Source organism: Carassius gibelio, chromosome B23 (assembly GCF_023724105.1).
Source record: "Carassius gibelio isolate Cgi1373 ecotype wild population from Czech Republic chromosome B23, carGib1.2-hapl.c, whole genome shotgun sequence".
NCBI lineage: Eukaryota > Metazoa > Chordata > Actinopteri > Cypriniformes > Cyprinidae > Carassius > Carassius gibelio.
Genome location: NC_068418.1, coordinates 27,744,017 through 27,759,016, shown reverse-complemented (window position 1 = coordinate 27,759,016; position 15,000 = coordinate 27,744,017). Strand labels below are relative to the sequence as shown.

Sequence of the window (15,000 nt, the reverse complement as noted above, 5' to 3'; positions counted from 1 at the left end):
AACGCTAGTCGCGCCGCTTTCTCCTTCTTTCCAAAGCGCTCGGGCAGAAGCGCCCCTGAGGCGTCTGCCTTTGCTAAGCAACCATGACGTGCTCTCTCCATGACGTGCCCTCTCCATAAAGACCCGGAAATTTCAGCAAAGGATAAATGGATGCGGTGTGGACGCGCCTGGAAAAACGGGCGCATCGCACCGCGTGCGTGTCGCGACCGCGTCGCTTCCATTATGAGAGTGCATACTGCGCGCCTACATAGGAAATAACGAACTTGAGCACGCAAAAGACACGATATGTGAACGGCCCCTTAAACAGTTCAGTAGTGCAGAGTTTACAGGTTACTCTTCATTTTGAAGGCTCAAAGTAAAGTACTCCCACATCCCGCTGAATGCTGCAGAGACGCTGTTCGGGAAGCACGTGACATAAAACGAGGCCAGCTATTGGCTATTCGCTACTTCACCTGCTGTACTGGCTGAGTAAAACCTCCGGTGGCTCATTACTGCCACACTTTGGTCACTGCAGATTTGAAATATGCACGAAATGAGCCGCTTATGGCAAATAAAATTTATTTAGCGACGAATCGATTACTAAATTAGTTGACAACTATTTTAATAATCGATTTTAATCGATTAAATCGATTCGTTGTTTCAGCTCTAGTAAATAATAGTTAATAGTTCATAATGCTTCATCTGGAAATTACTGTTATCATTTAATTATGTTTTCAGAACACTCACATGCACTAGATGGGGGGCGCTGATACGGTTTACTATGAAGTGATGACAGCCAATCATAACAGTGACTAATTACTGACGAGCCTTAAAGGACACGCCCCTTAAAACAGATCGTTTTAGACAGAGGGTCAGAATGAGGGTTGAAAATTATAATTTTTCCACACATCAGTGACCCTGCAGCACAGAAGCAGTCATCAGTGTCACAGATATATTTGTAGCAATAGACAACAATACACTGTATGAGTCACAATTATACATTTCTCTTTATGCCAAAAATCATTAGGATATTAATAAAGATCATGTTCATGAAGATATTTAGTAAATGTCCTACCGTAAATATATGAAAACGTAATGTTTGATTAGTAATATGCATTGCTAAGAACTTCATTTAAACATGTTTAAAGATGATTTTCTCAATATTTAGATTTTTTTGCTCCCTCAGATTCCAGATTTATAATAGTTGTATCTCAGACAAATATTGTCCTCCGAACAAACCACACATCAATGAGAGATCATTTATTCAGCTTCAGATGATGTATAAATCTAATTTTCACAAAATTGTTCCTCATGACTGGTTTTGTGGGTTTATCCAGGGTCACATTTATTTATTTTTTTGTGCAAAAAACATAATTATAAGTAAACCTCAAGGAACATATTAAAACAATAAAACTATCATGTCATAACCCCTCTACAGCGTTCCGAGTGTGCTGACCGTCTCTGCTGGTGGTGATGTTGACGGAGCTGGAGGCGGGGCTTGTGTGACTGACAGCGCTCACTCCGTTCTGGGCGATGACGGAGAAGGTGTAGGTGGTGTGTGGGAGGAGTCCACGGATGATGACCCGCCTCCCGACCACGCCCACCTGCCCCGGCCTGTAGGTGACGCTGTCTGTGCAGGGGACGCAGGAGGAGCCTCTGCAGCGCACACACTCCACACTGTAGGACAGATCCGAGCGTCCACCGCGGTCCAGCGGCTCCGACCACTCCAGAGTCACCACCGTGTCATTGATCTGAGAGATGATGCTGCGCGGAGCCGACGGAGGTCCTGCGGGGACAGGACAGGGGTCAGAGGTCATCTGTGAGTGAGGGTGTGTGAGCAAAAGTGTGTGTGTGTCTGCATGTGTGTGTGTGAGTGTGTGAGAGTCTCACTGGTGCAGGGTGAGTCTGGAAGGTCGCTGGCGGCGCGGTGGAATCCTGGGCGACACACACACACACTGGATCCTGGAGAGTGTGTGTTACTGTTGTCTGGACACACACGACACAAACTCCCACCGATGGACGCTTTATACTGACCAGATCCACACGCTACGAGAGAACACACACACACACACACACACACAAGCTCACTAATGAGTCTAACCACCCGTCTGAACACGATGCTCACAGTTAATCATCATTCAAATGAATCAGTGTCGTTATAGATAACCAAACTTAAATCCATCAAAATCATTCCACATCTGAAATAAAACAGTAAATATGTAAATTACATTATTTCAGCGAGCTGCCAAAGCTACATTTCTTATTTTCATTAACTTGATATACTAAAATAACTTCAAACCGATTACAAAAAGGTTGGGACATTGTACCAATTTTGAGTAAAAAAGGAATGGAATAATTTAAAAATCTCATAAACTTATATTTTATTCACAACAGAATATAGATAACATATCAAATGTTGAAAGTGAGACATTTTTAAATGTCATGCCAAATATTGGCTCATTCTGGATTTCATGAGAGCTACACATTCCAAAAAAGTTGGGACAGGTAGCAATAAGAGGCCGGAAAAGATAAATGTACGTATAAGGGACAGCTGGAGGACCAATTTGAAACTCAAAATGTGAAGTTCTTTTTGGAAAACTGGGACGCCATGTCATCTGGACTAAAGAGGACAAGCACAACCCAAGTTGTTATCAGCTCTCAGCTGCAGTCCAGATCTTTCACCCATAGAAAACATTTAGTCCATCATAAAGAGGAAGACCTAAGACAGTAGAGCAACTAGAAGCCTGTATTAGACAAGAATGGGACAACATTCATATTCCCAAACTTGAGCAGCTTGTCTCCTCAGCTCAGAGAGACTGTTAAAAAAAAAAGAGCGGATGCACACAGTGCTAAACATGGCCTTGTCCCAACTTTTTTGAGATGTGTTGATGCCATGAAACTTAAAATCAACTTATTTCCCCCTTAAAATTATACATTTTCTCAGATTAAACATTGAATTGTCATCTATGTTGTATTCCGAATAAAATGTAGAAATTTGAAACTTCCACATCATTGCATTCTGTTTTTATTCACAATTTGTACAGTGTCCCAACTTTTTTGGAATTGGGTTTGTAAAACTGAAATAAACAAATTGTGTGTGTGTGTAGTGTGTGTGTGTGTGTGTGTGTATACGTTTAGTTAAAATTGAAGGTCTACAGAAGTGAGTTAAATGTGACAGAAGATACAAAGTAATTGAAGTATTAACTTGTGTTTGATTAAGTGCTGTAAGGTCTGCTCATGTTTGAGCTCACAGATGTGTGTGTGTGTGTGTGTGTGTGTTTAGACTGTTTCTCTAATGATGACACACTCCTCAACAGACAGTCCAGTAATGAGCCGTAATAAAGAAGTGATTAATGATATCAGTGTGATTCTCATCATCTGACGGACAGCAGAAGAACATGTTCCTCTGGAGAGAAGAAGAAGAAAGAGGAATGAAGCAGAGAGAGACGGATTGCATTACCCATAATCCTCAGCCACACCCACAGAGCAGTTCCTGCTCATTAAAAGAGCATTACATCAAGCTCTATTACAACACACACACACACACACACACACACACACACACACAGCGAGAGAGAGCGAGTATAAACACAGCTGTTTCAGATCGAACGCAGTTAAATGAGAGCAGCACTGGATCCAGACGCTCATTAACAGAGAGACACACAGCTCGTTTAGAACGACACACACAATTAACACCTGGAGCTGATCCACAGCACTTCCTTCCCTCTGAACCAGTCGCTCCGGATCACGCACGCACAGAAACTCCAGAACACTACATACATTACAATCTGTTTCATGTAAATTCTCTTGTGTATATACGCATGCACAACCACAACAAAGTCAAATGTCTTTCTGAAGCACTACACGCACGGTTTCTAAATCAAGATTCAACTTCATTATTTAATTATGAGATTCAGCTCAATTTAAAAAAAATTTTTTTTTCCAAAAAGTCAGTTTAATATAATTTAATTTTAAATAACTTAAGGCATGGAGGTTAGTAATAACAGTAAAAATACTAAATAACGGTAAACATACTTCACGACTGTCAGCCTCTGCCAAGAAACAACTATACTGGAAAACAATATTTAAAAAACGCTCAAGGAGGATTTGACAAGAGCACAAGCTCCGCCTTCCCGCTGATGTCATTTCCTTCTGTTTCCTGTGAAGGTTTACTCACCTCTGCAGCGGTCAGAGTCCAGCGGCTCGAACCCTGGTTTACACACACAGCTGGAGGACGGAGGCCCCACCCACTGACCGTCCTCCCCACAGAACATGGTGGGCGGGGCTTGGTCCGTGGGGGCGGAGTTAGGCACACACACGCCCTCGGCCTGCTGCACCAGCGAGTGAGGGAGCGTCTCGGGGAAGGAGGAGAAGGAGCGGGTGACGGAGGGACACTTCTTGAAGAAGACACGGACGGACAGCAGGGCCATACACGCACCCTGAGCCTGGAACGCCAGATAGAAGCCCTTCTTAGACAGAGGACCCACACGAACCGTCTTCACATTAGACTTCTTCTCTCCGCCGCGACGCAACAGGAAGTCAGCCGCGACCGTGTCCACCTGCAGAGAGAGAGAGAGAGAGAGAATGTGAGAGAGTGTGTGTGTGTGTGAATAAGAGAGTGAGAGGCAATTTGGTTCTTTCTCATTATTTGACTTCATGGGAGCATATACAGGCTAAACAAGAGCGGTGCAAGAATTGAGCCTTGTGGGACTCCGCATGTCATGGACGTCCACTTGGACTTATGCTCTCCTAGACTCACATAATAGCCTCTCTCTCCCTTTCAACTATGAATGAAATCCTGATGCTTCTACAGGAAAAACATGTGTGTGTCTCTGTGTGTGTGAGTCTGAGTGCGTGTGTGTGTGTGCGTGTGTGTGAGAGAGAGAGAGAGACGGTGTGTGTTTCTGTGTGTGTCTCTGTGTGTGTGAGTCTGAGTGTGTGTGTGTGTGTGTGTGAGAGAGAGAGAGAGACGGTGTGTGTTTGTGTGTGTGTGTGTGTGTGTGAGAGAGACTGAGTGTGTGTGTGTGTGTGTGTGTGTACCTTGCTGTAGGGGTTCTCCATCCAGGCGGGGTGTGTGTGTGTGTGTGTGTGTGCACCTTGCTGTAGGGGTTCTCCATCCAGGCGGGGTGTGTGTGTGTCTCTGTGTGTGTGTCTCTGTGTGTGTGTGTGTGTGTGTGCGCACCTTGCTGTAGGGGTTCTCCATCCAGGCGGGGTGTGTGCTGCTGGCCGTGTCCTCGTCGCTCTGGTAGTAGAGCAGGTTGAAGGTCTCTTTGCAGCTGCGGAAGCTGGAAGGCATGGCTGAACACTCCATCACAGTGAAGCGGATCTCCACGTACACCTGAGTGGCTCCACGCAGCGGGATGAAGCGTGTGCGCAGCCAGTGACTCACAGACGTGTCCATGGGGCAGATCTGAAAGGTGCGGACGCTGTTGCCCTCCTCATCCAGTCCACTCATCTCCTCCCACTGAGGAACAGCAGCATCATCAGTGAGCACTAAAACACCTTCTGACCTCACAGCAGGGTTATCTCCGGTGATCACCAGAACTCAACCACAGACTGACACTGCACTGCTGCTCATGATTTTAAGATCACCCTCTTTCCCCAGAATATAATCACTTGATGTCATCAATATCTAAACAGTCATTGAGTTTACAAGCACATCAGCTCTGCTGGATAATCCAGTTCCAGCCTGATCATCTGATTACAGTGTTTATACGTGACCCAGGGGGCGTATTACAGAACGTTTCTTACGTCTCAACTTAAAGGTGCAACAGGTGACTGTCTTCAGAAAGAGTTTTTGTTCTCTTCACATCCCGATAACAATCATTAAGTTAAGTGGTTTAAATGTATTTATCTATATTTATATATTCTGGAAGGTATAGGACCAAGAAATGTATGTTTGTAGCTTTGGGGTTGTCCTAACGTTAAGAAAATGTTAGGATTTTTTGTCAAGTTAGGAGGTCTCAGTGAAACCCCCTTCCCAACTGTAGTTAAGATAAGATACTTAGGAAATCCTGTTCTGTAATAGCTTTTGTCCTGAATGTGGTCCTAACTGAAACTACTATGGTTACTAAACAGATAAGATAAGATTTTAAAGTTAGGAGGTTTCTGTAATACGCCTCTGGAGCACAAAACCAGTCATAAGGGTAAATCTTCAGAATAAATGATCTCTCCAGTGATGTCTGGTTTGTTCGGAGGACAATATTTGTCTGAGATACAACTATTAGAAAATCTGGAATCTGAGGGAGCAAAAACATCTAAATATTGAGAAAATCATCTTTAAAGTTGTTCAAATGAAGTTCTCAGCAATGCATATTACTAATCAAAAATGAAGTTTTGATATATAATTACATAAAATATTTTCATGGAACATGATCTTTACTTAATATCCTAATGATTTTTGTCATAAAGAGAAATGTATAATTGTGACTCATACAGTGTATTGTTGTCTATTTCTCCAAATATACGTCTGTGACACTGATGACTGCTTCTGTGCTGCAGGGTCACTGATGTGTGCAGGTAAATGAATATTCCTGAAATTGTGGCTGTTTTATTTCCTGCTGTTTTTCCCCAAGAGATTCCAGATGCTGCAGTTGGTTTAGTGCTCAGTAATTAGTTTAAATACTACTTTACACAGTAGTTCAATTAGGACTTGAACACTTTCCACCCTCAAAAATGCTCACCACCACCAAATGGAAAGCAGCAGACAATCATTATAATATAAACACTAGTTAAAGTTAATAATTTAATGATCCTAAACACTTAACCTGCAGCTCAGTATCTGTTAGCACCCATAAATCTGGACAATCACATAAGCAACTGATTTCCCATTAAAGCAAGCTTATTCCAGGACTGGGAATCTGAATATTGTTTTAAGATAACTGGAATGTGGTGTTTGCATGGAAGCCCATTTCTGCCACAGAACAAAAATACAAAAAAAACTGTGACTTTTCTTCTCTCTAATTCTGAGTTTATATCTCACTAATCCTGAGTTTATATCTCACTAATTCTGAGTTTATATCTCACTTATTCTGAGTTTATATCTCACTAATCCTGAGTTTATATCTCACTAATCCTGAGTTTATATCTCACTAATTCTGAGTTTCTGAGTTTATATCTCACTTATACTGAGTTTATATCTCACCAATCCTAAGTTTATATCTCACTAATTCTGAGTTTATATCTCACTAATTCTGAGTTTATATCTCACTAATTCTGAGTTTATATCTCACTAATTCTGAGTTTATATCTCACTTATTCTGAGTTTATATCTCACTAATTCTGAGTTTATATCTCACTAATCCTGAGTTTATATCTCACTAATTCTGAGTTTCTGAGTTTATATCTCACTAATTCTGAGTTTATATCTCACTTATTCTGAGTTTCTATCTCACTAATCCTGAGTTTATATCTCACTAATTCTGAGTTTATATCTCACTAATCCTGAGTTTATATCTCACTAATCCTGAGTTTAATATCTCACTAATTCTGAGTTTATATCTCATTTATTCTGAGTTTATATCTCACTAATCCTGAGTTTATATCTCACTAATCCTGAGTTTATATCTCACTAATCCTGAGTTTATATCTCACAAATTCTGAGTTTATATCTCACTAATTCTGGGTTTCTGAGTTTATATCTCACTTATACTGAGTTTATATCTCACTAATTCTGAGTTTATATCTCACTTATTCTGAGTTTATATCTCACTTATTCTTAGTTTATATCTCACTAATTCTGAGTTTATATCTCACTAATCCTGAGTTTATATCTCACTAATTCTGAGTTTCTGAGTTTATATCTCACTTATACTGAGTTTATATCTCACTAATTCTGAGTTTATATCTCACTTATACTGAGTTTATATCTCACTAATTCTGAGTTTATCTCCCACTTATTCTGAGTTTATATCTCACTAATCCTGAGTTTATATCTCACTAATCCTGAGTTTATATCTCACTTATCCTGAGTTTATATCTCACTTATTCTGAGTTTATATCTCACTAATTCTGAGTTTATATCTCACTTATACTGAGTTTATATCTCACTAATTCTGAGTTTATCTCTCACTTATTCTGAGTTTATATCTCACTAATCCTGAGTTTATATCTCACTAATCCTGAGTTTATATCTCACTTATCCTGAGTTTATATCTCACTTATTCTGAGTTTATATCTCACTAATCCTGAGTTTATATATCACTAATCCTGAGTTTATATCTCACTTATTCTGAGTTTATATCTCACTAATCCTGAGTTTATATCTCACTAATCCTGAGTTTATATATCACTAATTCTGAGTTTCTGAGTTTATATCTCACTTATACTGAGTTTAAATCTCACTAATTCTGAGTTTATATCTCACTTATACTGAGTTTATATCTCACTAATTCTGAGTTTATCTCTCACTTATTCTGAGTTTATATCTCACTAATCCTGAGTTTATATCTCACTTATTCTTAGTTTATATCTCACTAATTCTGAGTTTATATCTCACTAATCCTGAGTTTATATCTCACTAATTCTGAGTTTCTGAGTTTATATCTCACTTATACTGAGTTTATATCTCACTAATTCTGAGTTTATATCTCACTTATACTGAGTTTATATCTCACTAATTCTGAGTTTATCTCTCACTTATTCTGAGTTTATATCTCACTAATCCTGAGTTTATATCTCACTAATCCTGAGTTTATATCTCACTTATCCTGAGTTTATATCTCACTTATTCTGAGTTTATATCTCACTAATTCTGAGTTTATATCTCACTTATACTGAGTTTATATCTCACTAATTCTGAGTTTATCTCTCACTTATTCTGAGTTTATATCTCACTAATCCTGAGTTTATATCTCACTAATCCTGAGTTTATATCTCACTTATCCTGAGTTTATATCTCACTTATTCTGAGTTTATATCTCACTAATCCTGAGTTTATATATCACTAATCCTGAGTTTATATCTCACTTATTCTGAGTTTATATCTCACTAATCCTGAGTTTATATCTCACTAATCCTGAGTTTATATATCACTAATTCTGAGTTTCTGAGTTTATATCTCACTTATACTGAGTTTAAATCTCACTAATTCTGAGTTTATATCTCACTTATACTGAGTTTATATCTCACTAATTCTGAGTTTATCTCTCACTTATTCTGAGTTTATATCTCACTAATCCTGAGTTTATATCTCACTAATCCTGAGTTTATATCTCACTAATCCTGAGTTTATATCTCACTTATTCTGAGTTTATATCTCACTTATTCTGAGTTTCTATCTCACTAATCCTGAGTTTATATCTCACTAATCCTGAGTTTATATCTCACTTATTCTGAGTTTATATCTCACTAATCCTGAGTTTATATCTCACTAATCCTGAGTTTATATCTCACTTATCCTGAGTTTATATCTCACTTATTCTGAGTTTATATCTCACTAATCCTGAGTTTATATATCACTAATCCTGAGTTTATATCTCACTTATTCTGAGTTTATATCTCACTAATCCTGAGTTTATATCTCACTAATCCTGAGTTTATATATCACTAATTCTGAGTTTCTGAGTTTATATCTCACTTATACTGAGTTTAAATCTCACTAATTCTGAGTTTATATCTCACTTATACTGAGTTTATATCTCACTAATTCTGAGTTTATCTCTCACTTATTCTGAGTTTATATCTCACTAATCCTGAGTTTATATCTCACTAATCCTGAGTTTATATCTCACTTATCCTGAGTGTATATCTCACTTATTCTGAGTTTATATCTCACTAATCCTGAGTTTATATCTCACTAATCCTGAGATTATATCTCACTAATTCTGAGTTTATATCTCACTTATTCTGAGTTTATATCTCACTAATCCTGAGTTTATATATCACTAATCCTGAGTTTATATCTCACTAATCCTGAGTTTATATATCACTAATCCTGAGTTTATATCTCACTAATCCTGAGTTTATATCTCACTTATTCTGAGTTTATATCTCACTTATTCTGAGTTTCTATCTCACTAATCCTGAGTTTATATCTCACTAATCCTGAGTTTATATCTCACTTATTCTGAGTTTATATCTCACTAATCCTGAGTTTATATCTCACTAATCCTGAGTTTATATCTCACTTATCCTGAGTTTATATCTCACTTATTCTGAGTTTATATCTCACTAATCCTGAGTTTATATATCACTAATCCTGAGTTTATATCTCACTTATTCTGAGTTTATATCTCACTAATCCTGAGTTTATATCTCACTAATCCTGAGTTTATATATCACTAATTCTGAGTTTCTGAGTTTATATCTCACTTATACTGAGTTTAAATCTCACTAATTCTGAGTTTATATCTCACTTATACTGAGTTTATATCTCACTAATTCTGAGTTTATCTCTCACTTATTCTGAGTTTATATCTCACTAATCCTGAGTTTATATCTCACTAATCCTGAGTTTATATCTCACTTATCCTGAGTGTATATCTCACTTATTCTGAGTTTATATCTCACTAATCCTGAGTTTATATCTCACTAATCCTGAGATTATATCTCACTAATTCTGAGTTTATATCTCACTTATTCTGAGTTTATATCTCACTAATCCTGAGTTTATATATCACTAATCCTGAGTTTATATCTCACTAATCCTGAGTTTATATATCACTAATCCTGAGTTTATATCTCACTAATCCTGAGTTTATATCTCACTTATTCTGAGTTTATATCTCACTTATTCTGAGTTTCTATCTCACTAATCCTGAGTTTATATCTCACTAATCCTGAGTTTATATCTCACTAATTCTGAGTTTATATCTCACTTACTCTGAGTTCATCAGATCAAAAAAGCTGATCAAACTATTACAAAATACTTATTTGCATATAAACGCAGCTGGTGGTGTTTCATGAGGATCTTAACCTGACAGTCTCGTGAGTTCATGTAGGTGTGTGTGTGTGTCACCTCAGGGTCACTGCTGGGGTAAATGGTCCATCTCAGATCAGATGTTTCTAGCTTCGTGTTCATCAGCACCTCTGAGAAAGAGACAGAGATATATAGACTTACAGCAGCTGTAGAACATCATCTGATGAGAAACTCGTGCAGTTTAGTTTGGTCGACAGTAAAACACTTACAAATATAAATACACACATTAACCAGACACCATAATCAAAGACAAGAGGTGGTCACATGATCAGAGCTTCATGACTCAACTGCAGAAGTAGTTTTGATGTGACATTACAGCGTTCTTTAATAAAATTCAACTTGTAATTACAAGACAAAGACGTGAACCGTTTTCAAAAGAAGGAAACTCATAATTATGCTAAATGTGACATGGCGTTAACACCGCATTACTGTGGCTTTAATTTCAGACATATTTAATGCAACGTAATGTGTTTAGGATGAGTTTTTGCTCTAAATTACCACACAGGCGTCTGGTGGAGGAACGCTAATGCTGTGAAAACAGAGCCATCAACGCCCAGTTTAACATCAGAACCCAGAAATCTTTCCAGCTATTTCCATTTCCATCTGTCATGATTAAAACGACAGGGAGTTCAGGGACTGCTGCCGCTTTACACAAAGAATAGGAAGACGAGGGAGGAGCGGGAAACGTCCCAGCATTCTGTCTGTCCGTCTCTACTCCATTGTTTCCAGTGAAAACACAATGATACCCAGGAGGCAGTTCAGAGCCAAAAAAGTGATCGAGTGACATTTTCATTACACACACACACACACACACACACACACACAGGATGGCTGGCAGAATTCCTGCTCATTCCTGAGTGTCCATGGAGCGGAACAGTAAAATTACAGCTCACACTGGACACACACACACACACACACTGATACTCACACACACCTCTAATCAACTCAATGCTGATTACAGAGTGAGACTGACAGAACCAGAGAGAACTTGAAGAAGATCCAGCAGTTCACACACTCACACACACACATGCGCACACACAAGAAAAAAAATCAACCAATACATAAATAGTTCTTCTTTTTAAACATTATTATTTATATGATTTTTTTATTACAGTTTTAGTTTTTTGTTTTTGTTTTCAGTTTAGCCAAGGCAAAATTTTTAATTTTATTCAGCTTTTCATTAAATATTCATATTTTGTTTTAGTTTTATTTCAATTGACAAAAATGTTTGGACAGTGTTCGGTCAATTATTGATCACTCATCATTAATTCAAACATGATTGGCTCTCAGGCTCCTCCCATCTGGCAGCTGATTGGATGAGAGGTAATGGGGCATGTGATTGGCTGAAGATGTGATAATTACGCTGCGTTCCAGTGGCTCTCAGTTTAATTAGGCTAACAACCTTGACGAGCTCTCCAAAACAAACACTCACACAGCTACAGGCGTCCGTTCACACACACACACTCTCTTCTCTCACACACACTCTTACACTCACACTCACACACACACACTCTCTCTCTCTCTCTCTCACACACACACACACATACACACACGCACTCTCTTACACTCACACACTCTCTCTCTCTCTCTCTCACACACACAAACACACACTCACGCACACACTCTTACACTCTCACACACACACACATACACACTCTCTCTCTCTCTCTCTCTCTCTCTCTCTCTCACACACACTCACACACAGACACACACACCCACACTCTCTCTCTCAGACACACACACACACACACACACACACTCTCTCTCTCTATCTCTCTCACACACACTCACACACAGACACACACACCCACACTCTCTCTCTCAGACACACACACACACTCTTACACTCACACTCACACACACACACTCTCTCTCTCACACACACACACACACATACACACACGCACTCTCTTACACTCACACACTCTCTCTCTCTCACACACACAAACACACACTCACGCACACACTCTTACACTCTCACACACACACACATACACACTCTCTCTCTCTCTCTCTCTCTCTCTCTCACACACACTCACACACTGACACACACACCCACACTCTCTCTCTCAGACACACACACACACACACACACACACACACACACACACTCTCTCTCTCTCTCTCACAGTCACACACTCACACACAGACACACACACACACTCTTACACTCACACTCACACACACACACTCTCTCTCTCACACACACACACACACATACACACACGCACTCTCTTACACTCACACACTCTCTCTCTCTCACACACACAAACACACACTCACGCACACACTCTTACACTCTCACACACACACACATACACACTCTCTCTCTCTCTCTCTCTCTCTCTCTCTCTCACACACACTCACACACAGACACACACACCCACACTCTCTCTCTCAGACACACACACACACACACACACACACACACACTCTCTCTCTCTCTCTCACAGTCACACACTCACACACAGACACACACACACACTCTGTCTCTCACACACACACACACACATATCATAGAGGTCTGCTGTAGTCTATATAAACAGCGAGTTAAAGCTAGGGCTGTAAAACACTATGGACGCAGTGTCCGTGACGTCACCCATAGTCTCCTCAATAGCGGTTTTGACCATAGACAGTAAAAGAAATGGACACAGCGACCCCATTGGAACTCAATTGAGACAAGTGAAGCCCATTTTCAGCATTTTTTTAGCACTTCCGTTTCTGACGCGCAGACTCAAACGAAGCTTGACGACGTCAGCAACCTGTCTGACAGATGTAAATCTTCTAGTAGCTGTGTGTGCAAACTGCCATCGTTAATCTTGCAGAGACGACGAGCTTGAGCGGGGAGTTCTTTGTCGTGATTGAGCAGGAGTAAGTATTCTGATTAATTATTTTGTATAGTATTTTAAAATGTAACGCCAGTATGCCATATTAAGTTAATTGCCTGCAAGCTTCTCCTCCTGTCTGTACGGTAATGCGACCATTTACTAAAAACTGTTTATACGGGGCCATAATGTAACATAGAAGGTAATGGAGCCCTTTATACATTGTCGTGTATCTTTATAAATAAATAATGGACAAACGGAGTCTTTAAACGCCTCAGATGTAAAGTGTAAAATGAATGGGAGTCAATGGGATGCTAACGCAAGTGAAGTTCTGCTACAAGATGGCGGCACGCGGCCGACTTCAACTTCCGGTCGAGTTCCTTGCCGCCTGGGTTTTGCAGAGCGGGCCGTCGCCATCACGTCACCGTGCGACTCTCCCGGCAAAACGAAAATGGGCAAAAAGGCGGGAGCTGATTGCTGAAGCCACGCCCACCTAGCGCGACGGCTGTGACAGCAGTGGCAATCCACCTGTCACTCAAATGGCCACGCCCTTAATTATGCAGAACTTTAAGGCTCAATATAATTTAAACAGATTAGTTATAAAAAATGTCACCCCCCTCACAGTTGTCATGAAGGGCAAAATTAGCAATATAGACCAAAATCATTTTTTGAACCAGGCTGTAAACATGTTTTTTTCTGCTGTAAAGTTGGGCATTTTAACATGGGGAGTGTATGGGACTGACTCTCTTCTGCACCAGCCTCAAGCGGCCGGTCGATGAATTACAGTTTTAGTCTCTTCCTTATTGGCCTAAAGAGAGAGCACTAGGTTTTAACACAGATTTCATGACTGGGTTTGATTCAGTGTCAATTATTCTGCAGATTTTCTCAAATGTAAGAACTCTCTCCACTAGTGCTACATTACTGTACTTAAAGTGAAAAAATGAATGAAAATTAACTTTTGAATATAAACGTTTTAATGGTGGCATAAAAACTTTCCAGATTTATTCAAACATGAATGAAGCACTGAAGAACAGTAAAATGATAATGAATGTGTTTTATGGTTCATACGGTGTATTTAGCAAAGAGAAGAGGTCAGAACATTACTGACTGTATTGTTTTTATCCTGAAGGAGGTTTCAGCTCAAGAACTGGTTCCTAAAGTAAACACGCGGCTCAGCGTCGCTCTTATTAACATCCACACGTTCATTCTTCATGATCGAGCTGGTGTTTTCATTCAGTCTGGTCTGGAAGACGTTATTAGTCCTCCTGTAAGATCAGC

General features: G+C 39.5%; 1 protein-coding gene across 3 annotated transcripts in view; it reads right to left on the bottom strand.

Annotated features, from left to right (window-relative positions):
- LOC128011618 (ephrin type-B receptor 4b) overlaps window positions 1–15,000 on the bottom strand; it is a 44,474-nt gene that overhangs the window by 21,335 nt on the left and 8,139 nt on the right. The window contains exons 1-6 of one of the 3 annotated variants that reach the window (XM_052594247.1): window positions 11,396–11,414; window positions 10,937–11,007; window positions 5,162–5,443; window positions 4,157–4,538; window positions 1,870–2,025; window positions 1,436–1,765 (exon numbers count right to left, since the gene is read on the bottom strand). In XM_052594247.1, the coding sequence (XP_052450207.1) occupies window positions 1,436–1,765; window positions 1,870–2,025; window positions 4,157–4,538; window positions 5,162–5,443; window positions 10,937–10,999 (1,213 nt within the window). In that variant the 5' untranslated portion in view covers window positions 11,000–11,007; window positions 11,396–11,414. Of the gene's footprint in view, window positions 1–1,435; window positions 1,766–1,869; window positions 2,026–4,156; window positions 4,539–5,075; window positions 5,119–5,161; window positions 5,444–10,936; window positions 11,008–11,395; window positions 11,415–15,000 lie in introns of those variants that run through there. The other 2 variants (XM_052594246.1, XM_052594248.1) reach the window with 2 other exon arrangements.